We start from the raw sequence: 26768 nt of genomic DNA, 5'->3' as shown, positions 1-26768 counted from the left end.
AGACATCCTTCCGTAATTTCTGAGAGCTGTCTGAATCATGCCATTTCCCGTGACTCCAGCATATGTGGGTGAGTATATCCAGAGCAATGACAGAAAAACAGAATAATTTTCCCACATGGCAGACAGATAGTTCTGTTTTTCCAGAACAGCCCAAAATCAGCTTCCAAAAATACTTGGGAAGCCACCTGGAGAGGGGGTACACTCCAGCTGGCTGTAGAGCCTCTTGGGCCAGAGGGTACTGAAGACCCCTCTGGTGTCTTCTTCCAGTTAAGTAAGGTAATAAATATATTTACATTGAGTCTTTGCCTGCATCTGAACCCAAAGCTAAGTCATTGTGCCTTTTGCAAATAGCACAGTGTACATAATGTTCTTCTTGTTGTTCTTTACAGAGATACTTCCACATGGGGGGCAGTTTCCTTGGTGTGCCACATGCTCTCTGGTACCAAAGCTTTACTGAAGCTAAAGGGAAATTGTTGTACACTTCTAGAAGGGGATGCCATAGCTAGAACCTTCACTTATTTAAAAGAAACTATGCATTAGTAGTTTTGCAAATCTTGACAAAATATGTACTTGTTAATAGTCCTGTTTTATTTTTAAAGGTTGTTGTCAACTATCCTTTTGCTATGAATGATTGGTATTTTGGCCAAGAAAAAAGGAATGATTTTAGACTCTCTGAGAAAATGCCTGTAAGGCTTTATCACTTGGGAAATCAAATGTTGCTGTTGGAGCTGATCCTAGTTAAATGAATGAGGAAAACTAAATTCTTCCATGAGCATTTCCTATTAGCCTTATACCCTTTGCCAGCCAGAGTTTTGCTTGCCTACTGATTCCCTTCATTTTTTAAAATGTTCTGTAGAAGTCTTCCTGCATTTGATGCAGTTCACATTTTCTTCTTGTTCCCACACATGCAGAGAAAAATCAACTGTTTGACCAGTGCCAGTGGAAGGGCATCTGCTTCAGAGTTCACAGTGTGTCCAACCATTTACCAAGGAGGAACTTTCTTTTCTTCAGTAAGGAAACATCCATAGAGCTTGTCCTGTGGGGGATGAGGCTGTGGCATCTTTGGTGTGGGTGTCAGCAGCAGCAGCTGGTGCAGTTATCCCAGCCTGGTTTTAAGGCACCTGCAAGGGAATGGCTCTGGCACAAAGGAAGCAGACTGCAGCACTTTGGTTCCTGCTGGGAGGCATCACTGCCTGCTCAGACATCAACAAACTGGTTTCTGTCCTCTTCTAGTGTGACTTGCTGCTGAAGGAAAGCCTCTTGTGCTCACATGTGACACAAGGAGGGAGGGGAGAGGGGCCAGGCTGGGCTGAGTGGGGTCTGCTCTGTGCTGTGCAGTTCAGGGGGGCCACAATTGCCATGTCCCACTCCATGGGAATCCATCCAAGCATCACGAGCCTGGGGCCCCCCTGATGTCTGGCTTTATTGTTTTAATAACTATTTGTCAAGAAGTAAGACTTGTGAGTTTGATGAATACAGATGAGAGATTTGAAATATGATTTAACTAATGAACTTGGATTATTAGGCTGCAGTAAATAGAAACAGTCATCCCATAGGCAATTGCCTTAAGGTTACTCCAGAATTTCATTAGAACTGAGCAGCATTGTAACAAAATACAGATACTGCAAGTACTTTTATTTCCTTTTGCTCCTTCTGGATTCATTCAGCAGTTTTACCTGTTATTCCTGGTACCCTGTATAACCAGTTCAGCAGTCTGGGGATCCATCTTTGTCATGGATGTGCTTCCTAGCCTGGATACTTCATGGATCAGTATTTCGCTTAGGCAATTTCATTTATGTTGCCAGCATCAAAGGATGTCATCCTGATTTTGTCTCTTGGCTGCAAGTACATTACAGAGAACCAAATGTTCTCTGATTACAGTCAGTGAGGGCTGGACAGACTTCCAAAAATATCTCTTAACATTGTATTGGTGATGAGAGCATTGCAAAAATCAGAGGTACCCAGACTGTGGCTTATTTCACATTTTTAGTTTATTCTTCCCTAATCCTTGGAAAAGTTCCTTTTCCCCTGGCATGTCACCTCCTTTATTTGCACTGATAATGTCCAGATACATAGTCCAGCTAATCTGGCAATGCTAGTCAGAGAGATACTCAAGTTCTGGGCAAACAGTGTTTCTGGCAGTTGAATGTATTTGCACAACAACTTCTTCTCCACCAGTAGATGGCATTCCCCAGGAATAAGCTGGAGCAAGGCTGCTTTCTGTATCTCCAGCCAGGAGATACAGGATATTTGCATGGCAAGCTGATAATAAGCACAGACTCACAATATTCTCCCCAGCATCTCTAAACATGCATTTCATCTGTATAAGAACTCACTGGGCATAGTGGATACTGAAAGTTCATTTAAATCCCGACCATAAATTTATCCATTGAGGGTAATTACACAACCTGCAACTTCATTCTCAAGAATTCCCTGTACTGCAAATCCTTGGAGACTAGGAGGGTGTTCTGGGGAAGCTACATTTCATTCTGGGGAGGTAATCATGATATGATTGCTTTGCTTTCATGCTCTTTTCCCAGCAAAGCTTTCTGTGGGAGACAGGATTTAAGTGCCTGAGCCTGATCTGGTTTGGATGTTCCTATATTAGCCCTTGGTTTTCAAAATCTCAGCCTTGATCATAACCAGAGCCAGCTGATGAATTCTTGCATCAAAGGGAAACATAATTAGGGCTTTGCTATTCAGAGTAACTCCATCCAGCGGGACAATGTAAGATTAAATAATAAATGAACATCAATTCTGAAAACACTTATTCATAAGTGACTAAATGGAGATACCTGATGTGTTGGAGGAAGGGATATCAGAAGAGAGATCAAAGAGAGTGTCAGAATTAGCCACTGGTGTTGGGAGGCAGGGCACAGACCTGGCCTGATGTCAGACCATTCAAAGCTGAAAAGGCAGCAAGTTTGAGTTACACAGGTGAAATTTGGTTATACTGCAGTGTGGCTGAGGCTCATGTTTCCTTCTGTGGTGTGGCAGAGGTACAAGCATTTAGCCCTCTCTTCATTCATGTCTTCAGGATGGAAGCTGAAAGACTGAGGAGAAAACTGAGCTTGAGTTGCCCAGATCTCCAGAGGTGCTGCAGTGACAGCTATTGCAGGGAGAGTGGGGGAAGAGGGAATTGCAGCCTGGTTATTTGGACACCTGCTTTGGGTTTTGATGAATAACCCCTGGCCTATTATTTTATTCCCCTGGAGAGTGCTCTAATTGTAGAATTCCAGCATATACACATCCCTTGCAAAGAAGACTTTGCCATCTAAAATTGAGAAAAGCAGTAATTAAAATCTGTTTCTTTGAGAGTTTCCTTTTGACCAGCTTTTGTGGCTTCCCTCTCAGTGTGCTGAATATTTGTGGACCTTTTATTAAAATGCCACACACACCCAAAGCATCTCACTCTGTGTAGTGGTGAGAATATCACATGGGAGAGAAGCATCTGAGAGATATCAGAGTACATAGGAGGTGTTAAAACATAAATGTGGCTGTACAGGTTTCTCAGTATAAGCAGCCTTGTCTTGAGGGGAAAAAATACAAATTTCTGAAAGGGTGCTATTCAACAGAGCTACGAGCTGGTATTTATGGAAACTTAAAAACTACTCTGGAGAGAGAGCTGAGGAATGGCAGGATAATTAGCATTAAATACCTCTTAATGACAAACATTCGAGCTGACTGTCTCACAGGAGACTTGCAAACTTTGAAAGAAATGCCTGATCATAAGGATACTCTTGCAGTGCCAGAAGAGCAGAGAAGTCTGTAATTTAGCAGCCCACAAAGGGTTCTCTGAAGCCACGGGCTGGCTGTGTGGGAGGATGGCACTTAGGGAGGAGATAAAGATCATATCAGAGGTGAAGCCTGGCAAACTCAGCTCATGAAATGTATAATATAGGAAGGCTCAGTTCACAGTGTGCTGTGAACCAGAGACTGGCACAGGGTGACAATTAGAGAATGAACTGTCAGATCATGAAGGCTTCATTAACAGATGGTAACTGACAGCAGAATAATAGGGGACTTTAATGGGTAATAACATTTCTTCTAGGTACATCTGTAATGATAGAAATGCCCTTTTCTTGCTAATACCAGGACCTGGTAATTATCATCAGGGGGATTGTCTTGCCCTCAGATTTGCACTGTATTTTATAGTCATTGAACCACCCTTCAATGCCACTCTAGGGCTGGGAATTTCATCCTCTCTTTTATCTTCCTTCAGCTGTTAATATTAACACTTTGATTTAACTTGTGATTTCATGAATACTTCCTTTCATGTTCCAAGTGACCTCATCTGGTTTATGAAAAAAATTAATGTTTCCTCCCTAAGCATTTCCAAAAAGTTTTGACCTTTCAATCAAGAAATTTAAGTATTTCGATGTGTGTGTATTTATTATGTCTGACTCATAAAAAAATAGCTTCTGACATTGCTCTGCATGCTTGTAGCTTTCAAATTATCACCTCAGCAACCTGTGTACACTGTCTATGAGTCAAACCCAGATTTCAGTGGAATATTTGTTTGGTCCTGACCATGAAATATTTAAGAGATGGTCAGAAGAAGAAAGTGATTTGGGATTTATAGAAATCAATAAGACTCTTCTGCATTTTTTTCACACAGCTTCACCTCCCAGTCTAAATTTTCAGTGAATTACATGTCTTTTCATTTGTTGCTCTGCAGGGGTATTGGTGTGAATTACTAAATTCCACTGAGATGATACAGTACCTGCCTCCCAGGCTTAATCAAGACACCAGCATTTGGGGTCTGTGCTTCCCAAAGTCTACCCAGAGTGACCTTGGCTTTGAACACTGCAACCTGAATTTACAGATGCCTGAAGTTACTGGCAGTACTCAACCATCCATGTCTGTCTGATGGGACACAGTGTAGATCCATCAAATTAATTTTTCATCTTGCTTGTAAGAAGGATGATAAAAAATCTGCTGTATTAAAATTTGATACTCGTCCTTTGATGATGAGTTCAGTTTTATTATTTGTACAAAGAATGTAATTGAAATGGAGTGGAAACACAGGTGCTGCATTTCTAGCTATGTGGTGAGCTTGTCATCTCATCATAGAGATTAATGAGTTTTCTTCCACCAGATCAACCTTCAGATTTTCTCTGATCCAGCAATAGCTTTATTTATTCCATGGGCAGGGTGAAGAATTTTTGTGAAAATATCAAGGTGAAAAGGGTCTAACATTTCTCAGCTACTCAGAGGTGTTACAGCCTACACTGATCATGGCTGATCCATGCTGGTTTGTATGAGAGGTGACACTATGGTAAATGAGAAAATATGTTACAATTGCTGATGACAGATGTTATTGGCATTTTTCTCTTCATCACCTGTGTAGGTTTTCAAGGGCTCCTTACAGTTAGAATCAAGCTCTGATGCATCTGCTCAGGCTGTGACCACCCTTTGGGGTCCAGCCTTAATGGCAACACTTAAACAATGTGAGGTTATTGGCTAAGAAGGAAAAAGCTCCCATTGCCTTCCTATGAAATTCATCAACATCTGTGGAAGTTGCCTGTGTGTCTCTTCTGCACCCTTTGGTTTGTTGGGTTTTGTTGGGTTTTTTTCCCTGCTAGAATTCTCTTCTTTAGTCATCATGCAGAGGTTGTGGCTGCACAGGAACTTTTCATAGAAGCAGAGATGTACAATGGATGGGATTCTTGGCAATCATCAGTGGTAGAAAACCAACCAGAAGGTGCCATCTTAAAATATTTTTCTAAAGAGTAATCTGTGACATGAAACTAAGAAAAATAAGGGTGGTTTTGTTCCCTATGGTCATAGTCTTTGCTTTAACTAACTCTCACAATTTGATATGCTGATAGCAGCTTCATTTTCGTGTTCAAAATGTCACAGACTTTGCTCCTAAGCCAGTGTCAGGAGGGATGCTCCCTGAACAGCCTGTGTTTTCCTCAGCTGCAGAGGCAGCAGAATAGCACATTCATCACCACATCCTGAGCAGTCTCCACTCCTGTCCCAGTTTGCTAACAAGGCTACCTAAAACCAGCAGAGCTGCTTCCTGCTTTAAATGAAGCAGCTGACTTTTCCAGATGCTGCTTTCTGTGGGCTCTGTGTCTCCATCTGCTTTGGTTGCAACAAAACCTTCCTGTTTTGAAGGATCTGCTGCTATTCCCAGATGACCTTATCTGACCAGGATCCCTCTTAAAAACCAACAAACTATGCAAAGAAATAATTTGGGCAAGGTTTCCTGTTTCTGAGCTGATATTTGCACTTTTCAATTCTGTTATACTTGAAGTTCATGGCTCTGCAGTAACTGTTAAGGGTGTTAAGCCTGCAACAAGAGCCATGCTGAGTCATGCCTGTATAACAGATCAAAGTTACAAGGTGCCTATATAGCTTGAGTTATAAGATATCTATGTAACCTGATTTCAATATAACCTAAATCATGAGTTTTTATATATCTGTATAATCTGATACCTATCTAACCTGAATCATACATAGCTTTTTATACCTATGCAAGCAGATAGAAATAACTTTTTATACAATGTAATGGCTAGTATATTGTTAACTAGTTGCTTAATGCTAAATAGACAAAAAAGAAGAAAAAACTCACCAGGTACCCACCTGCTTTAGAGATAGATAGGTATGGTACTAATGAAAAAATGGCAAGTGCAAAGCCAATTAGCCACAAAACACTCACCACTGGCACTGCAATAAACAAATACCTGCTCTGTAGACATTGGTCTATGGGGATTTATTTCCTGCCTACCTTTTGGGCATCAGGAGGGAGATGCCTTGGAAGAGAGCAGTGGGGCCAGGCTGCCTTCTTACTTTAGAATAAGATATGATATGATATGATATGATATGATATGATATGATATGATACTGCTACTGTTTTGGTCTTTCAGCCCCAATTTTTGTGCTTTATCCTTGAGTTTTGTCCTGGCTATGCAAGTTTCTGGAGGACTTGTTGGTGTCCATGCAGTACAACAGCTCAATGTAAGTGGCATTGTAGTGTGATTCACACTGAAAATAACAGCCTTGGTCCTGGCCTTTTTTTAAGAGCTCCTGGTTTTTATCATTCCCAAGTATATATCAATTCTGGCAAGGACAGAATTGACAAGTTGTTTTTACCAGGCTAACTGGACAAGTGATGAGTAAAGTAACTCCTCTCAATCTTTCCAGTGAAATATCTGGGACATTTCATTTTGATCTATTCTAAAATTTGAAAAGCCAGGCCATGTGTTGGTATTAGCAGAGTTCTAGAAAAGCAGTGTTTGATTAATTCAAGGATGGATATAGAGGCATATAGAAGGTAAATGTATATAAATATGGGATATTCCATTTGGGACCAGGTTTGTTTGATACAGTTAGAGAAAACCACTTGCTGTTATCTTCCTATTATCAGTAGCAAAGCTCTGAACAAAACATTTTCTCTCCCAGCCCCTCTCAGCCTTATCTTCTCAGAGGTGAAAGATCTGCCTCAGTACCAGTGTTAACTCCTGGACAGCAACACTTTTTGTGATGGGGGTACTGAGGACTGTGCCACTTCTTGGCAGCTTTGGAGAGGAGTCTGTGTGCTGCCTTGGCAGAAGCAGCATCTCTCACTGGGCACATTTGTTAGAAGCATATTGATGATATATTCCTGTGAAGGCTTTTCAAGGCTTCTCAGGTCATCAGCTGTGTTTCAGTGCCTGCTCCCTCCTCCAGGCTGCAGCAGGAGAGCAGGAGCTGCTGTGTCACACAGGGAGCTGTGCTGGGGATGTACTGCTGCCACTGCCAACGTGAGAACCTCACATTTTTGTACTTGGAAGGGAATTAATGGATAGAAGGAATCTGGCATGAAAAAGTCAGTGACAGGCACGTGCCAGGGGTGTGGTTACAAGTGCTGCAGAATGCTTGATACCAAGAGAAGGATGTTAGTAAAAGATGCTTTTTATGGACAAGATTTGGAATGCTGGAGTTTTACCTGTCTAGCAGGAGGCTGCATATTTAGTGAGTCACAGCTGAGATAGGAGACAGGCATTTGACTTTGTTCAAAGTCAGTCAGCCCTTATTTGTCAGCATGTCAAGGACACACAAGAACTAGTTTTCATCCCCTGGGAATACCACACTGCCAGGCACTTCCCACCCAGCTGGGCACATCCATCTTCCCTGTGCCACCAGCTGCTGGAACAGGGGCTGAGCACACCACAGCAGGACTGCCTGGGAGCTGGGGGAATTAGGCCACCCTCTACTGCCTGTGCTTTAATGCAGCTTTAATTGGGTTTTTATTGCTTGCTTCCAGCAAGCTTTGTTCCAGCCACAGGTGGGGCCACTGGTGTTTGGAATCACTGGGTCCCATATTCTATTGTTTTATGAACCACAGACCTTAGAATGTACCCCAGTACCTGCTTTACTGAGCAGAAAACCTGTATTTTGTCTGAAACACATTTTTTTCTTGAAAGGCCTTCAACATATTTTTTAAATTCCCAAGTATCTTCAGAATTGTGTTAGAACAAGAATTGGCTTTACCATTTAAGTGTGTATGTAGTTATGGGTTGTGTCATTATTGGATCATGCAGTAGGATCATTGTGATTATGCACAAATTGCTAAGCAGATTGCAGAAAACCCAGTCAACACCAGAAAAGCAAACCCACAGTTGCAGTGGAGTCTGCATTCTCTCTTGTGGCTCCTCCTGCCCAGGCTGGAGTGTGTGTGTGTCTTCACTGCTCTGGTGGCACTGACACAGCTCCAACCTCCCAAATGCCATCTGCTCAAAAACCCCCTCACAACTGTTTGTCAGAAATCACTTCAGGCTAATTCATCTCTTTTCTGACACACTTTAGTAGCTAATTTTTAAGACCTAAATCCGTCATTACTACACATTAGTTGTCAAGATAACAACACAGCTGTCCTCTGGAAAAAAGAACCTAAAGTACTTGAACTATCACAAAAATATAGGAGAATTGCCTTTAAATGGCCATGTTCAAAATTTTAACTGAGATAAAAGGAAGTGTAGATCAAAACAACATATCCCATCTCCAGCAGCTGCATTCTGTTGCATCATTAGTAAATTTAATTTTGTTTTGTTTACAGTGAATGAAGAGGTGCAATGATCAGGCAAAATCACTAGTGCAAGTGATTTTCATTCTCTTCAATCATGCCTTCTTCCTGACATAATTGTGCCTAACAATTTGTTGCATTCTGCATCTGGTGTTATCATCATTTCATCTTTACATTTAATGACTGCATCTTAGCTATTCTTTCAAAGATGTGGTCAGCAGCTCTGGAGGGGCAGGAAGTTGAGGAGTCAGTAATGCCAGTGAGAATTTTGAGAGTAATGAGGCAAAAACCAGCATTCACTCTGTTATACAGTGTAAATGCCTGATGTATGAATCTCACAGCATTAGTCATAAAGCTGAAGCCTGTTTACAGTTTCTGGTTTTGCCCAAAGCCTCTATTTATTCCCATCAATTCTTAATTTCAATTTTAACATCTGTTGGAAAAATCTGCCTGCCTATTGTTTCTCTCCAAACAAAGAGAACATTTTGTTGTGGGCTGTGTTCCTATTGTACTCTGCAGTCAGTTCAGGAACACCTTGCAGGAGCCTTGTTTTATGCCTCTGGTGCTCCTGATGACTTTGAGACATCTCAGAAAGAGTTTCCTGGCTCTTTCAAGGCCTTTTCCCAAAGATAGGAGTATCTGAGGAAGGGCCCTTCTCAGTCCCAAGGGGGCATGATCAATAGTTTCTGTTGCAGGTCAGGCTTAGTCAAGCACTCTGTATGAACTTGAATTTCCATTATTATGTAGAGTCCTATGTAAATCAGTGTCTAGATTGAAAGTTCCCTCAGGTGAGAGCATGGCTGTGGTGCAGATATGTCTCAATAGGTGTAAAATAATGGAAAGGAAAGGAAAAAGTGGAAAAATTAATCCCCCACCTATCTTAGATCAGTTCTCAGCTGCACCCAGTTCTACTGAAGCATTCTCACAGAATGGGTAAGGTTGGAAGGGACCACTGGAGGTCATTAATCCAATCTCCCTGCTCAAAGCAGGTCTTCTAGAATGTTCCTTTGTCTGCTCTTCAGTGGATCTTGTAAACAGAACTGCAGTATCCTCTTCAATGAGCAAAAGGGCTAAAATCTCTTTTACCACCTCCTTGATAGGAGGACACAAGAATTTTGGAAGCAGTAAAGGTAATTGCAAGAGAAGAATGGTCTATTAACATGAAAATCCAAATGCAGTTATTGGGGTTTTTATATATAAAGTGGCTGTTAGAACAATCCTAAAGCCACCCAGTATCTTCCTGAAGAAGCCAATATTGAGAAGATTCTGAAAAGAACTGAGAACAGGTTTGAAAAATTCAATTGCTTTTCTGGTAAGAATCAATGCATTTGAGTTTACAATGGTTTAAGTTTATACTGCTACAAAAGAAAATTTTAAAGACCGAAGAGATTCCTGTCAAAAACCACCACTTATCTAACCCAGTCTGTAATAAGCCAACTAATTAACAGCAATCTACAGTTATGTGACACCATTCATGCCCTGCCATAAAAGTGGTTTGCAATGCATTACTGAAATACATGCAGTAAAGAATATTATCTGCATTTTACAGTGCAGAAATGGAGGCTTAGAAAGACTCCAGTGATTGCCATGGCAACAAAGAAGATGTGTGCCAAAATAAGAAAGGTATAAGGAATGTTAGACTGTCTTATGTGGTGGTCTCCTTCTACATTTCTTTTGTGCATCCTTGTTTCTTTCCCATGGCTGTCACATCTCTGCTGGCTTGGCTCAGCTGCTTATTCCCCACATTTCAGAGACATTTTCTGATTTGCAAGCCTTATATTAGCTAACGATTTTTTTTCGTTGCATGTAATAAAATAATTTGTTGTAGTTTAAGGTTGCCTTGTACTAAGACACGGTTGGGAAGTTTCTATTTTAAGACATTTTAAAGCACAAATAGTTTCTACTCTCAAATGAGATATGTATATGTCCATAAAAGAGAATTAGTACCATCAGCAAATTATAATGAAGTTTTTTTTTTTTTAATTTTGGATTAGGACACTGGCTAAAACACTCTACTATTTTTCTTCAAGCTTTTAACCCTGGATCAGATTTTCAATTGGCATGAGCAGACATTGCTCCAGGAAGATCAGTGGCACAATGAAGGTCTGGTTGAGAGTGACCCAGAGTTTGTTATCACATGTACTCCTGTAGATGTGTGGGTTTTTCACAAGCCCACATATGGAAGGCAGGGATATCCTGGCCCTCTTGGCTGCATGCTCTTACCTGGAATAACTGGAGCCACCAGAGCTGCACTGTGGAGAGCTGAGGCTCCTCTTACCCAGTGGGGTGTGTTAGCACCAGGCTTTGAGCCATCCCTGATGCCTTTGTGCCACCTGCATTGGAACTACTGTGATCTGTGATATGTCTGGGGACACCCAGATGAGCCAAATCCCACTTGTGGGGTTTGTTTTACTGTTGTGTTTCTTCAGTTAAAATTACTGAAATACCAAAATACAATTAATTATCTTTTAGTAGTAAGACACTAGTTCCTCTCTGCATTTCCTTAGGTTTCTGTAGCTGCACTTGTGTTAATTTCTGTAAGGCAATTAATGACCTTCTGTGATTTTCAAACTCTATTTGCTATGTCAAGTTTTGAAGTATTCCAGATTTCAAAAGACAGAGTTCTGCATATGAGCACCCTTCACTGTTTTAGTATTTCAAGGGAAACAGCAGGTGAAAAAAATCTTTTTTGGGGCCTAAGATAAGGCTGAGGGTTTTAGAAACATCTCAGTGATCCATCTCATTCACAGGAGCAGCAGCAGTGAGATTTCATTCAAAAGTGTGAGGGCTGAGAGCAGAGAGTGAGGAAAAGCACTTTCCCTTCCTTCTCTCAAACTCAGGAGTGTCATTGTTCCATGTGAAACACTGCCAGTCCTCTGGACTTCACACAGACCTGCTCAGTCTTACACAGGGGAAAAAAAGCTTGGGAAAGAGTGCAAAAAAGAATAGCTGAGGTAAAAGGAAAGTGTGCTGTGCAGAAGGAGACTGTGAGTTACCAAATGAGGTTCAGGAAAGCACTAATTGATGCTCAATAATAAATTGGATGGATAAACATTGTAGGGAGAAAAATAGCTGAGTTCAGGAAAATAACTGATGGTCTGCACTCTGCATGCACGTGCAAGCTGGACAGTGGAAGGTCTCCAACAACAAGAGCACTGCTCCTATTTCCAACATGAGGGGAAGGAAACCAACTGCAGAGGAGTTTTTGACCAAATGGAGCTCAGGATGTCCATGACACTTGCAGCAGCAGTCACTGGCTCTGGAAATCAATGACCAGGGCTGTGTTTCTTTGAAGAAAAACGGCTCTTTACAAGGATTGGGGGAAATTAACCAAACAGTGTGGAAGTCTCATATAATGGAACACAACCTGCCCCCAGCTATTTTGCAAACAAAACAAATAGGGGTAAATGAGTTGTCCTGATCTCAACACTGTGCCAATGTTTCACCTTGGTGAGGAAGAACTGATCTTCCCACTGTAAGCCCTGAGGAGTCCCTGAATTCGTTGTACCTATTTAGGGGAAAAATAATCAAAACATCTAAATATGGGAACCTCCATAGCCATAACTTTATGGTTGAATAGTTATCCACAAACACCCCTAAGTCTTTCTCCCCAGGAATAGTCTCAGTCCATTCTCTGCCCAGCCTGTATCTGTGCAGAACCTTGCACTTGGCTTCGTTCAGATGCATGAGGTTGGCCAAGAGGCCCCTTTCAACCTGTGAAAATCCCACTGGATGGCATCCCTTCACTCCACTGAAGTACTTAATACGTGCTAATATAAAGAAACTTTATTTACAAACACACTCTGCTCTGAAAGCCTGACCTTGCCAATGAGATTCTGAGAGGGATTCAGATGTTTAACTGTAATTTTGTAACTAATTGTGATAGATGGCAACTATATGTGTATGTTTAAACACCCATGTCCGGTATAATGGTTAAATTCTGACAACATTCAACAGAAACCTCTTGGTGACTAAACTGTGAAAAACACCAATCACTTGTTTTTAAAATTTTAAAAGTTAATAGTAATAAAATGGTTATAAAAATAGTAATACAATTAGAGTAATAATAATTTGGACAAATTGAATTCGGACAATATGAGACAATAGAGACAAAGAGTTACGGACGTCCGGGTAACTTTTTCTGGGCAGCACGAGCCCGAACAAGGACACCCGTTAGCAAAGGATTAACCCTAAAAAACAACAGCCTGTTGAATATTCATACACTTCATACATGATGCATAAATTCCATTCAAACACAGGATTCTGTCTGGTCATCATCAACTTCTTCCTCTGAATTCTAACAGCGCCTTCGAGGCGGGAAGAAGTTTGTTTCTTCTGATAAGAGGGCAAGAAATTCTTTTTCTCTGAAAGATTTAGGTGTCCTGTGGCTGCTATTTCGCTGCAAGTCCTTTCTTTAAAAAATATATCTTACATAGCATAGTTTCTATTTTAACATTTTCTTATAACTCAAAACTATGTTTAACACACTACTTAAGAGAATTAATACAGCATTGGTGTTTGGGAAAGGGGCACGGTGCTGCTGCTGCTGTGGAACAGCATTGGTGTTTGGGAAAGGGGCACGGTGCTGCTGCTGTGGAACAGCATTGGTGTTTGGGAAAGGGGCACGGTGCTGCTGCTGTGGAACAGCATTGGTGTGTGGGAAAGGGGCACGGTGCTGCTGCTGCTGCTGTGGAAAAGCATTGGTGTTTGGGAAAGGGGCACGGTGCTGCTGCTGTGGAACAGCATTGGTGTTAGGGAAAGGGGCACGGTGCTGCTGCTGCTGTGGAACAGCTTTGGTGTGTGGGAAAGGGGCACGGTGCTGCTGCTGTGGAACAGCATTGGTGTTAGGGAAAGGGGCACGGTGCTGCTGCTGTGGAACAGCATTGGTGTTAGGGAAAGGGGCACGGTGCTGCTGCTGCTGCTGTGGAACAGCATTGGTGTGTGGGAAAGGGGCACGGTGCTGCTGCTGCTGCTGTGGAACAGCATTGGTGTTTGGGAGCGGGCACGGAGCGGTGCCATCGCCTGTCGGAAATCCACGGCAGCCCTCTCGTGGCCGCCGCTGTTCCGGAGCTATTGCTTTGGCTTTAATCGCCGCCGGCCCTTACTGTCACAGCTGGGAACACGCCGAGTGGCCCCGGGAGCAGCGCTGGGGCATGACACAGGCCGGTGTGTCACATCCTGATCAGGTGCTTGTTGTGTACGAACCGGCCAGGGCTGGAAGCAAAGCGGGGCGGCCCGGCGCTCCAGAGAATTCCATTCTGTTATTTGTGGGCGCTGATTGTTGGGTGCTTTTACATTTTTCGCGGTTCGGCCGCTCCTCTCCGGGCTCTGTGTATCCGCTCTCGGCAGGGATGGCAGCTTGCCCGGCCGCCAGGCTGAGTGTGGAACGCCCGTTGCCGGCCGGGCCGGGGCGGTTCGTGGGTTCGGCTGTGCCGGACGGGGGAGGTTCCGGAGCGAGCCCCGCCAGCGCGGGACCAGCGGCGGCTGCGGAGGGCCCCGCGCGCCAACGGCCGCCGCTGCCAACAGCCAATCAGAGTGGGGCGCTGCCTGCCGACGGCCAATCAGAGCGGGGCGCTGCCTGCCGACGGCCAATCAGAGCGGGGCGCTGCCGGCGCGAGCCAATGAGGGCGCGGCGCTGGCGCCGGCAGTTGCCCGGGCGGTTTGAAGCCGAGCGGACGGAATGGCGGAGCCGCGGCCGCCGGGACCGCAGGGGGACGGCCTGGACTCGCCGGCTGCCGGCGCCGCTCCTGGTCCCGCTCCTGGCCCCGGTCCCGTCCCGCGGGAGCGCCCCGAGCAGGCCGAGGGTACGGGCTGTGTGTGCCTGCGGGCAGGGAGGGCGCGGGGAGCCGGCAGGGCAGGGCAGCCGGCGCCCCGCGCTCGGGCAGTGCCCTAGGGATGCAGCGGCGTGGAGGGGACAGGAGGGGCGGCCGGGTCAGGCCATTCTACCCGGGCTGCTCCGCCGCGGTTCGGATCCCCCGCGGGCCGCGCCCCGGGCAGGGTAACGCCCGCTTGGCCGGACGGCCCTCGCACCGGCCGGACCCGCGGCCGCACCCCGGCTCGGGCCGTGGGCACCGCGCTGGAAACGAGGGCTCTGGAAATCAGCCCTACAAATCAACTCTAAAGTGTGGCGGAGTTTTTTTCCTGTTAATGGTGAAGTTCTGGTGTGTTTCTCAATGCCTACCACGGCGCTGCAATGGGCGGCCCGGAACGTGTGTGGGTTTGAAACTCTTCCCCAAGGGTAAGTTAAGGAGTGCTGTAGAAGGCAGGTTCAGGATAGAGCTTGGGCTGAGCAGATCTTTGGGAACAGAGGAGTGAGTGAGTGGTGGTGTGACAGGTTGTGGGGTTTGCTTTACTGCCGCTCCTCTTCCCAGACCGGCAACGGGAAGATGCCGAGAGTGACTGCAGTGCTGACTCCTGGAGTGACTATGGCAGTCGCGGCAAGCCGGGGACTACCCTGGGAAGGACTGTGCCAGACGGGAACGTGCTTTTCCCGGATATTTTTCACACCGATCATCTTTTGTTTTATGAGCGATTCAGCGCTTACCAGGATTATATCTTGGGTAAGTAATTTTTTCATACAAAAGTAAGGTAGTGCTAGGTTTCTTGTAGTAACTTCAAACAATTCAGTTTAAATGAAGTCAATTGTATATATTAAGCTGTGAGATGCCTTTAATAATGGGGGCTGGAAAACATATAGAAAACATCCTGCCTGCTTATGCTGTAACCTCAGCTGCTCTAACTGGTGGACCAGGAGGCAGTAATTTTGATATAAGTAAATAAAATAAAATGAGAATGATGGAAAGGCATGACTGTAAGTAAGTAGTGGATGCTGTGCCTTGTTTTAGCTGGTCTTCCTAAAATTTTTTTTGTGTATTGTAAATCTGTTTTAGATAAAGCACATGTTATGTGTTTAATACCATTGTATTATCATCTATTTAGTACTATTCTGTTATCGCGACCATAACAGAATGAAGTCCAACTTTAGAGGTGGTAGAGGAACATTTCAATTGTGTTGACTCCCATTTTCCAGTGATCTGGAGGAGTTTCCTTCCATTCCTTGCATAAATGTCGTGTCTTGAATTTCTTGTAGTGGACTGCAGAGCCTCTGAGGCGAAGCGGTTCATAGCTGAGTACCTGGAGAAGGTTCTGGAGCCCTCAGGCTGGCAGGCCATCTGGCGCACCAACGTCTTCGACGTGCTCGTCAGGGTGAGTGTCGCTGCTGCTCAGGCATTTGTCTCCACTTTACATAACTTACCTCCCTAACAGACTTCTCAAAGTCTCTCAATGTCCAGGTCTTGGATGTTCAAACTTGCAGTTCCATCACATGGTTGAGGAGGGAAAACCTTTGTGGCCCCTCAGCTCTTTTCTGCCCAGTTAGTGACCAAATGGCTTTCACTGGCCCAGACTGTCTCTTTGGGTTGTTTGTATCCTATGGGCACTTCGAAAAATGACCCTCAAAGGAGTCGCAAAGGGCTGTGAAGTATGGATTTGAGTTTGAGGATATTGCTTTTGGCATTTTTTAAAAACAGCAACAGAAAAAAAGTAAAAGGGATTGGGAAAAGCAACTTACTGGCCTTGTTATGAGCATTATGAGGGATTTGAATGAGATTTTGGATATGGAAAATGCTCTCTAGCTGTGGAGTTGTGAGAAGCTTAACTCTGTGTTATCACTTCAGCTGAGGAGATGGCCTTGGCTGTCAGGTGCCATTTGTGTTGGTTGTGTGGGGTCAATGGGACCCAGCATGGCCCTGACTGAGGCACACCACGTTCTCCTCCCTGAGCTGGCTCTGCAGTTCTGAGGGATTTCGGAGCTGTTTGTTCCCACAGGTGGTGAATGTGAATTTCCCAGCCCTGAAGGCAGTTGTGCAGCTCAGTGAGCCGTTCCTGTGCGAGTCCCAGGACAGCAGCTTCACCCTGGAGTGCATGCAGGAGCTCCTGGAGCTGAAGGAACATCAGATCCTGCTGCAGGAGCTGTTTGTTGTTTATGATGAGTCAGGAGAGTTTGACCAGACAGCCCTAGCCATAGAGCATGTCAGGTAGGACAACTGCACCCTGCTGCTACCCAGTGGGTTCTGTCCTGAATTCTTGGGCCATGCTGGCAGCCCCACAAGCCAAGCTTTCCAAAGTCAGTCTGGTGACTGGTGCTCTGAGGAGACTGCTTTCCCTCTCTTTTTGGCCCCAGAGTTCTTTGGACTGTATCACCTGTAGACTGATACACTGTTCTTTCTCTTCATTAACATTTTTCTGGATTTTTCTCTTTTTCTTGTCCCATTCTTCTTTCTGCATTTTGCCTCTTCCCCTAAATTTGCTCTTTATTCTTTAGGTGTCTCTTCACATATTCTGTTTTTTCTGCTTTATCATCTGTCTCTTTTCTACCTCCTTTTCTTTCAAGCACTACATGCTGTTTGAAACCTCTCTACAAATAGGCTGTGGGACTGGACAAAAAAGCTAAAATAGGAGGAATTACCTACATTGTCAGAAAAAAAGCTTAGCTGAAGGGTGGTTGGCCAAAACCAAACAGCCAGAAAGCCTCAGAATCTGAAGAGTGTCAGTCTTGCTTTTCAAAACCTGGTTTTAGCTGTTCACTCCCTTTTGAGGAAGTAGAACACAGGTTATTATGAATTTTGAGCTTAGACACACAAAGTAAAACTCTTTCTGCAGGTAAGCAGCAAGCATGAAGGATGACTGTGTGTGTCCTGAGCAGCCTAAGGGACAGTAATATGAATTTCTAGAGGGAGGTGAATTCTCAGCTTGGTTACAGTGTGTTTCCAGTGCTGCTGACTCTGCTCTCTTGTGTGATTTAACACTTTGCTTCCCAAGGTTCTTCTACCGCTGCATCTGGAGGACCTGGGACGAGGAGGAGGAGGATGAGTTTGATTACTTTGTGAGATGCGTTGAGCCCCGACTGAGACTGTGAGTGCTACACATTGGCTGTTCTTAGGGCAGAACCACTGGAAGTGTCATGGCAATAGGGACTCACAATTAGGTGTAAAAAGCCCCTGTTGACTTGTAAGCCAAAGCAGGTTTGTTTTAACAGCATTCACTGCCTGCTGGTCAAAATCTTGTATGGAAAGAGATCACAACTGAGGCTGCCACTTGATTTCTGAGCCTTGGTGTTCCATCAGGTGGTGCCCCAAACCCAGCAGTAGTCATCCTCACACTCATATGAGTTTAATCCTAATAAAAGCTGGCATGGGATGCTCCACTTTTACCTCTGGGCATAAAATAAAAACCACAACAGAGCTGAATGTAAACAAAAGTTTGTAAATTGATCATTCTCCGGGAGGAATGTGTATGAATCCTTCTCAGTTATTCTAATAAAGGCTTAGATATTACCTTCTAAATTGTTACTTTTTTTAATGGCTGTGCTTATGCCTTTTTTTTAGGGTGAGTTTCTGATAGTAGACAATCTCTCAAGGTGGGTGGGCAGCTGTTTAGAAAGTAAAATGTTTGTATCTGTTGAGATTTTTTCTGATTTTGCTGCTTCAAATAAAATGGAGCAGTGTTGATGTAGACTGCAGAGAAGCTTGTCTCAAGTAACTGATGCAGAACCCCTCAGGTTCTGTCCAGTCTCACGTTTGGTCTGTGGGGATTGTGCATGTGCCCTGTGCTGACCCCTTGCTCTGAACTGCAGGCACTATGACATCCTGGAGCACCGGGTGCCTTCTGGGCTGGTAGCTGATTACCAGTACTTGTTATCTCAATGTGAAGAGCTCTATGAGAAGTTTTTAAATGTGAGGAACAGCATATCAAGCAATGATTCAGACTCAGAAGCAGAAAACGTTTCCATGGTGGAAGGACTAAAATTGTATGACCAAGTGATGCACATAAAACAGAGGCTAAAACTGATTGAGAATCCTCTGCTGAGGTAACTGGTGGGGTTGTGCAGGGAGGAGGCTCCTAAGGGGAGTCACAGAACTCAGAGGAGGTGGGGACTGAAGGAAGAGCTGTTGGCTCTGTTACTTTTGTTGCAGGTATGTGTTTGGTTACCAAAAATATGGCAGCCTCCAGGCTAAAGGACTGAGATCAACCGGTGCCAAGGTCATTCATGTTGTGCCCTGGAACATGAACGCAAATCTGCTCCAGCTGTTGACAAGAGACAAACTTTGCCCAGAATCTTGTGGAGCCTTAGAAATACAGGTGCAGTAGCAGGAATTGTCTGTCTGCTAATAGTTTTTCCTCTCAAGAAGCAATGTGGAAGGATAAGTTAATTTACCATGTGCAAGATACTACATTTGCAAGATACTACAGTGGTGGGATTGTTTTGTCAGTTCAAAAAAACCCCACTGTCATTTAAACAATAAGTAGGAAAATTGTGTGATTCAAATAATTTCTTTTAATTCATTTGTGCCTGTTGGGTATACAAGCAGCTTCCTGTGTGTAGGAAATGAGATGAACCTCTAATAACTCTACAATGAATCACTGTAAGGCATGACACTTGAATTTAGTTTTGAAATGCCCATGTCTCTTGATGCTGCTGATAATGATCTAGGGTTTGAGGGAGGAAGCATAGTTTTCTTGCTTTGGTACTGTGTAGGAAATACATTTATTTTAGAAGCAGCCACATTTAGTTTTCGTGAATTCATACAAGACTTGCTACTTCAGCAGTTAAGAAGAGGCTGAATTCCTTGGACCCAAATGAAATGATTTGCTATATTCTGATCATTCATGAATTACAGGTTGCCAGAATAGAGCTGTGGGGAACATCCTGGAGTAACTTTTAGGCTATAAATCTGATTTTCTGACTTGGCAACTGAAAAAGTGCTCTTATTATGCTTACCCTGGAATTTGCTGGGAAGCAATAAATGTGTAGTTTTTATTTACTATTTGTCATACTTCAGCATGGAATCCCTCAGTAATGTTTGTTAAGGATATCACCCTACCCTCTTTATCAAAGAACAGGATCATATGGGCACTATTTACCACTGTGGTATTTGAACTCTGTCTGGGGGTGACTCGTACCAGGAGCAAACACAGGAGTATTCAGACTAGCTCTGATCTACTTGCTGAATTGTTTGGTTTTTATTTTCTTTACCTTTTGTCATCTATTTCTTCATGGCAAATTCGTGGCAAATCACTTAGGCACAATTGAAGTGTTGGCCTAGAACCAAGGCCATTGTGAAGATTGGCTTTGGGGTGCTTGTGCTCTTTTATCTGTGTGTGCCCCAGTTTTCTCCTGGGGGAAGTGACACAAACATCAAAGTCATGTGTTAAGGCTGGTTTTGTCTGCAGAGGGCTACAATTCTTGAATTCAAAGTAGAAATTTTGTATTATTAATGCCTTTGAAAGGGTTTCTTTAAAGCAAAAGCAGCAACATTCATTTGAAGCAAGCTCTCCAGGCATAAATGCATCCCTTTTTACACATTCTTTGGGAGCTGATTGTATTTTCTTTGTCTTTTGCAGTTCCACCGTGATCCGCTAGCAGCTGTAAATGCCTGCTATGAAGGAGACAGAGTCATCATCTGTCCTGGCCATTATTTTGTGGATGGCATGTTCTCCATTGCTGATTCAATAGAGCTGGAAGGTAGCAGGTTTGCTAGTCTAAAGGTCCTTAAACAAGTAAATGGAATGTCTTAAACTGGCTCTGTGTAAGGATTTACTCTTTGCAGAGTTTGCCAGGAGCTTTTTTCCTTCAAAGTATTCCTGTTTCTGCTGTAGACCTGTGCCTAATTCAGGGTGGAGTGAACTGTTTAATTAGCTGTAGTGCAGATAAACTGCAGATTTTGCTGATTAATAGCAAATTCATAATTTCCTTTTTGTCTGCATAAATGGTGATTATATAGGTAATACAGAGGATTCAACAGAAACCTAAGGCACTTGATGGTTGTAATAGTGGAAACAGAGAAGAAATTCTGAGAGGCTTCTACTAACTCAGGAGTACTTGAGAAATGTCCTTGTTCTTCTCTGAGTGTGTGAATGTGCCTCAGGGCAGCCTGAGCCCCCGTGCTGGTGCAGCCCGGGGAGTGCAGGGGGCAGGGGCCAGGATGTGCAGTGAGGATTTACTGATCCTTGCTGGGACCAGGGGCAGCCAGCCTGGCTCTGCAGTGGCTGAAGCACATGGGTGGAGGAGGCAGCTTTTGATTAACACATTTTTTTCCACAGAAACAGAAACAACAGACGTGATTTTAGGATTTTTCTTGCAAAATATTTGTGTTTTAAATGCTTCTGCTTTGCCTAGGATATGTTGCTGTCTCTCCCTCACCATTCTTGATTTCTCAGTGTATCCCTTTGCTTTAGGCAGGCGCACACTGTTGCAGTGCTACAGTGTGTTTATCACTGGAGCTTCTGCAGCTGTTCAGATACTTATTTAGTTGCATTTTTATCTTGTCAAAGCTTCTTAATGAGAAGAAGGCTGAGGGTTTAATTTCCTGCTGTTCTGGACTTTATTTTTCTTGCCCTTCTTGTTTATGAGTCATTTTCTTTCTTACCCATCTCCTGTGTGTGTTTGATTTATGCAGACACACATTGTGATAACCAGTGCACCTGCAGGACAAGGGACATGGATAAAGTGCTTTATTTATCTCAAGAATGACATTGTTCTGAAATTGTGCGTGGTGCTATTTATTGCTTTTCTAGCTTTGAGGAAACTGAAATACAAATGGTGCATAGCACACATTAAAGGATGAGCTACTCTATTTTAAGAAGCAAGGCATATAAATATGTATTTTTAGTACAAATCATGCTCTGAATAAGAAGTACTTGTCAGGTATTTAATCTTCTTATAAGGACTCCTGTTAGATAGGGTATTATACCAGTAGGAGCAGGCAGGAACATTTGAAGTAGGAGCATCAAGACAAACTCTGCTGGCACTAATCTGAGCAGCTGGCTGCTCTGGTGGCTTTTTTGGGATGGAGGGGTGACTCATGAAAGATATGTCATTTTGCTTAGTAGAAGCTTCTATTTTTTCCCAGCTACTGTAAAGTCAGTACTGGGGTTAAAAGTATGAAAATTAGTAAATCAGGGATAAATAAAACCTTACAGGAACTAAATAAGGTTAAAGCAGTAGCAGCTGCAGGAAGTGATGAAGATAACTTCCATGCCAGACAAGAAGGTGCTGCAGAGGCACCTGAGAGCTTCCCTTCTGCTCGTGCCAAGGTTGTGCCATGGCTGGGACCTGCAGCATCAGCTGTGCTCAGTGGCAGTGGGTGACAGTGGCCTTTGGCTGCTCTGGAGCAGGGTCAGGCAGGGGCACAGCCCTGCTGGGCAGTGAGCAGCACTGGGCAGCAGGTGGATCTTCATTCTGGAGCTGCTGCTTTAGAGGTGAGGTGCGAGGCAAGCTAAGGGCACTGCTAGAAAACTGCAGGCAGTCTGCAGGACAGTCATTCCTAAAACTCCTGCTTTGGTTAATAACCTCTTTCTGTAGTGGTGAGAAGTTAAACTTTTGCCATCCTGTGGTGCTCTCTTTTTGCATGCTGGAACTGCCCCGTGCCACCTCCTCTTCAGGGGTGACCATAAATCAGTAGCAGTGGGAACAGATTTCTAGGTAATATCATGTGTTGAAGTATCAATTACTTAACTTTGCATTCAATGGCCTGTCTTTAAAACTTTCTGCCAACTCTTGTTCAAAGCTTTTTATTTTCATTTTGTTTTTAACCTTTCTACTTGCATGTGGCACTGTTTATTTATTTATGTACTTGGTTAGAAGCTGGCATCCTGCTCGGGCACTTCTTATCTGTGTGTGCTTTCAGAAAATGATAGGGCTCGTGCTGCTGTAATGGATGTGGCATTATTGCTTTCCTTATCATGATTCTTGTCAGTGACAAGCAATAAAAGCTTTACATGCTCATAAATTTTCCTGTAAGTGCTTAAATGCTGACAACTGCGGATGGTTTAGTAAATCAATGTTGGCATGTGCTTGTGAAAGCTGCTTTTTAAACTGAATTAATCTGGAAGCCTGTGCAACACAGGAGCACTGAATTTTCCCCCAAATTCCATGTAAATAGGGAAGCTGAATGAACCATGCTAACAATCTCAAGCCCTTTGCACTTTTTTCCCCCGTGTTGTGGTGTGACTGCTTTTTCCCTCTGTGTTCTTGGGAACCTCTGCCTGCTGAAGTGAACTTCTGTCCTTTGAGAGCAGACTGGAGATGCCAGTGTGTCCTCAATTCCTGCATCCCTCCTGCTCTGTTGGTAACTTTTGGGAGTGAGGACTTTGGCCTTGGCAGATGTGAGCTCAGTTACCCATTTGTTCAACTTTCTCAGATAACTTTGCATTTTGTTGTGTGCCATTCAAGTAAGGTAAGTTTTGAGTTTAGTTTGGAGTCCCTGCACCTTGGCACACAGGGGATGTAAGGTGTAGCCTGGCCACTTGTTGAAAATCCTATTCAAGGCATTAAAACATCAAGCTTTAAACTTCTGTCATTGATTTAAATGTCTGTTGTGTTCTGAGCACCTCATTGTCACCAGATGTTCTCTGAGCTTGTGTCTCTCACCTCTGCCCTTAGGCTATGGCCTGCCAGATGATGTCGTGATAGAAAAACAAGGGAAGGGAGACAACTTCTTTGACTGTACAGGAGCCAATATAAAGATCTCCAATCTGAAGTTAGTGCAGCATGATGCTGTGGAGGGGATTTTAAGTAAGTGTAAAAGTATCTTGACCTTTTTGTGACTCTTTCATAATTAGAGTTAAAGCTGGGGCCCAGTGTTGTCAAGAGGAGCCCTGCAGGTATACATATCAAGTCTTCCCCCGTTTTTTTAAATTGCTTATGATGTGGAAATCAAAATACCTTCTGTTTGTACTTTGTGTTGTGGCTCTTATGCTTTATTCTTCTACTGGGATAAGATCATTAACTTGGTCATGGTTCTGCATGGTGCTGAGTGCAGCACAGCCTGTGTCAGGCTGCCTGGAAATGGAAACAATTCTGCTTTGCACAGAGGAGCCCCCATGGCAATGTTCAGCTGTAGCTGACCCCAGCCAGTGCTCCAGTGAGGAGCAGCACATGCTGTAGCACACTTTGTTTCCAGCACCTTCAAGCTGACACTCAACTGAGTTGTATCCAAGGAGTTTATGGGCTGTGGCCTTGTCTTTGCAGAAGATGCTAACTAGTATTTCTCCTCAACAGACAGACATTTGGGTTTAAAACATATTAAAATGTTTATTAACACTTGTATGCATCTATTTAATATCTTTTGAATCCAAAAGTCTCTTAGGAATGTAATGAAAAGAATTATTGCTGTCATAATTAAAAAAGTCAACCTGTAAGACAGATCTCCAACCAGTGCTCCCTTGTAGCAGTGTCCCTGCTTAGACCAGAAAAGCAGCATGAGTTCAAACCACACATGAGCAAATCAGTGAATTGAACCTGAAGTGGATAAAACTAAAATATCACACTGCAAGGCTGCTGCAAGGCTGTCTGTCTGTAGGAGGGGTTTGTCTTTTCAGAACTGGTTCATTCAGCAGTAATTGTTTCTGTGTATGTAGATGTCCATCATGGGAAAACAGCACTGGAGAATTGTGTGTTACAGTGTGAAACCACTGGAATAACAGTGAGGACATCAGCTGAGCTACTGATGAGAAACTCAGATCTCTATGGGGCAAAGGTACACACTCATTCTGAACTTTGGCTTATTTCCTAATTTAAAATAAAGGTTTATCTCTGGAAATAGTGCAGTCAGTCACAGGGTGGCCTGTGTTGCTCTGGAGAGAACCTTTACAAATTCATTTTGGACAGCTACATGTTACTGAATCAAGACTGGTCTCAGGGGTCTTGTAGCCTCTTATCAAATCTAGTGAAATGTCTCAGGCTGATTTGTGTGTGATGATAGCAAAGTGATGCAGTAACAGGGGACATCTGTGAAATAATCATTGCTGCATGGCTGGTGCATGTCCTGCAGTGCTTCTGTAGTGATTCTCTGGTCTCTCTGCCCATAGCTAGATTTCTCATTTCTGTTTCTGCAAGTGAAATGCCCTTTTTGGACACCTTTGATTCTTACAGAGGGATGATGAACACAAAAATGGACTCTGATACTCTTTGGGTATTTTGAAGAATGATGGAGCTTGAGGTATTGAGAGGGATCACTAAAGCACAAGCACAAGCTCTTCAGCAGGCCTTCATGGTCTGGTGCCCCGTGCTGTGGGGCCTCAGCCTTGAGTACTGCTGCTTGAGATGGGAACAAAGCTGTGAAGCTGGAGGGGTAATACAGATTTGCATTGTGCAAACTGGTAGCTGAACACAAAGATGTGCCATGGAGTGGTCAAGTTCAATGGAAAATGTGCCTAAACTCCTTGTGAACTGCTACCAACTGTGTCTTGCAGGGTAAAAATGTGCCTAAATTCCTTGTGAACTGCTACCAACTGTGTCTTGTAGGGTAAAAATGTGCCTAAACTCCTTGTGAACTGCTACCAACTGTGTCTTGTAGGGTAAAAATGTGCCTAAACTCCTTGTGAACTGCTACCAACTGTGTCTTGTAGGGTGCTGGTGTGGAGATCTATCCAGGAAGTGCGTGCACCCTGCTGCACAATGGGATCCACCACTGCAAGGAGGGAATACTGGTCAAGGTCAGTCCCAGTCACATGGTGCTGGTTTGCCAAAAGCTAATTAATCACTGCTGCAATTAGTGCCAGTAGGTTTGGCTTGGTTCAGACCCTGCTGTGCTATGCTGGAACTCTCATCTGTCACACATGATGCTTGCCTTGCACTTGCCTTGGTCCTTGCTGGATGAACCAGTTCTGCAAAGACAAACCCCTCCTACAGACAGACAGCTTTGCAGCAGCTTTGCAGTATGATATTTTCATTTTTATCCATTCCAGCAATTCCCTGGTTTTACTTCTTATCTGCCAGAAAGAGAAAATGCCTTTCACAATGTCTCCTGTGTAGGCAAATAATCCTGCTCTAGCTAATACAGAGAACTGATTCTACCTAAAACAAGAAGATTTTTGTGTCCCTGTTGCTGGACATGATGTGTTACTCTTTTTTTCTGTAGAACTTCTTGGATGAAGTTTATGAGGCTCCCAGGATAACCATGGTTAACAATATGATCCACAATAACGAAGGATATGGTGTGGTCCTGGTTAGACCAGCAATGCCCTCTGAAATGAAGGATGCTTCAGCACAGGAAACAGAAGGTACTTTTCTTTCCTGAGAAGAAACTCCTGAAACTACTAAGTCTAGGTTTTTGGATTGCATGCTTCATATACTCAGGTTTTTGGATTGCATACTTGATAACTTTGAAATTTGCGGCTGTCATGAAGTACCAAAGAGTGGGATGAGTTGACAATGTTATGATTGAAGAAAATTAATTCCAGGATTTTTTAATGGTGTGGCTGCTTTGCATGACTGTTGATGACATTCTGTTTCCTGCCTTAGGGTGTACACAACCTACCCAGGCAGGTGATGAGACAGCCTGTGCAGAGGGCTCCAGGCAAGAACAACCTGGCTGTGTAACTGATGAGCTGGAGCTTTATAAGCGAGCTGAGACTTCTGAACAAGCTGAAAACAACTCTGAAATTGCAAATGTACTTGGGGCTACTTCTGCAAAGAAGAAACAGATACACAGGAAAAGACTGAGTGAACTGGGATTTACAGAAGCTGATGACAACTTAATGTCACAGGAAATGTTTGTTTCTGTTGATGGCAATCAGTTCAAATGGAATGGGAAGGGAAGTTTTGGTATCTTTTTTTTCTGACTATCATGATTCCTGCTGCCATTGCAGTAGGATTTGTACAGTTATTAGTTAGGTCACATGCCAAGAGTTGTATTATGGTGTTATGCTTTTATTACCCAAGTGTAATCCCTATTAAAGGACTGGGGCTGAA

At 43.6% G+C, this 26768-nt stretch overlaps 1 protein-coding gene across 2 annotated transcripts; it reads left to right on the top strand.

The window, feature by feature from the left end:
• SHCBP1 (SHC binding and spindle associated 1) lies at window positions 1–26768 on the top strand. Of its 2 annotated transcripts, none has more exons than XM_077185127.1 (13): window positions 1–68; window positions 15385–15573; window positions 16104–16219; window positions 16841–17049; window positions 17834–17926; window positions 18648–18881; window positions 18988–19153; window positions 20417–20537; window positions 23457–23588; window positions 24434–24552; window positions 25424–25510; window positions 25936–26077; window positions 26319–26768. In XM_077185127.1, the coding sequence occupies exons 1-13, from the start codon at window positions 38–40 to the stop codon at window positions 26636–26638; spliced, it is 1959 nt and encodes a 652-aa protein (XP_077041242.1). In that variant the 5' UTR covers window positions 1–37; the 3' UTR covers window positions 26639–26768. The 2 variants fall into 2 exon arrangements, with proteins under 2 accessions (XP_077041242.1, XP_054496931.2); XM_054640956.2 differs by lacking the exon at window positions 1–68 and adding an exon at window positions 14669–14817.

The sequence above is a fragment of the Agelaius phoeniceus genome, chromosome 12 (genome assembly GCF_051311805.1).
Source record: "Agelaius phoeniceus isolate bAgePho1 chromosome 12, bAgePho1.hap1, whole genome shotgun sequence".
Classification (NCBI taxonomy): Eukaryota; Metazoa; Chordata; class Aves; order Passeriformes; family Icteridae; genus Agelaius; species Agelaius phoeniceus.
The sequence above is the reverse complement of the archived record's forward strand: the minus strand, read 5'-3'. Positions and strand labels throughout refer to the sequence as shown.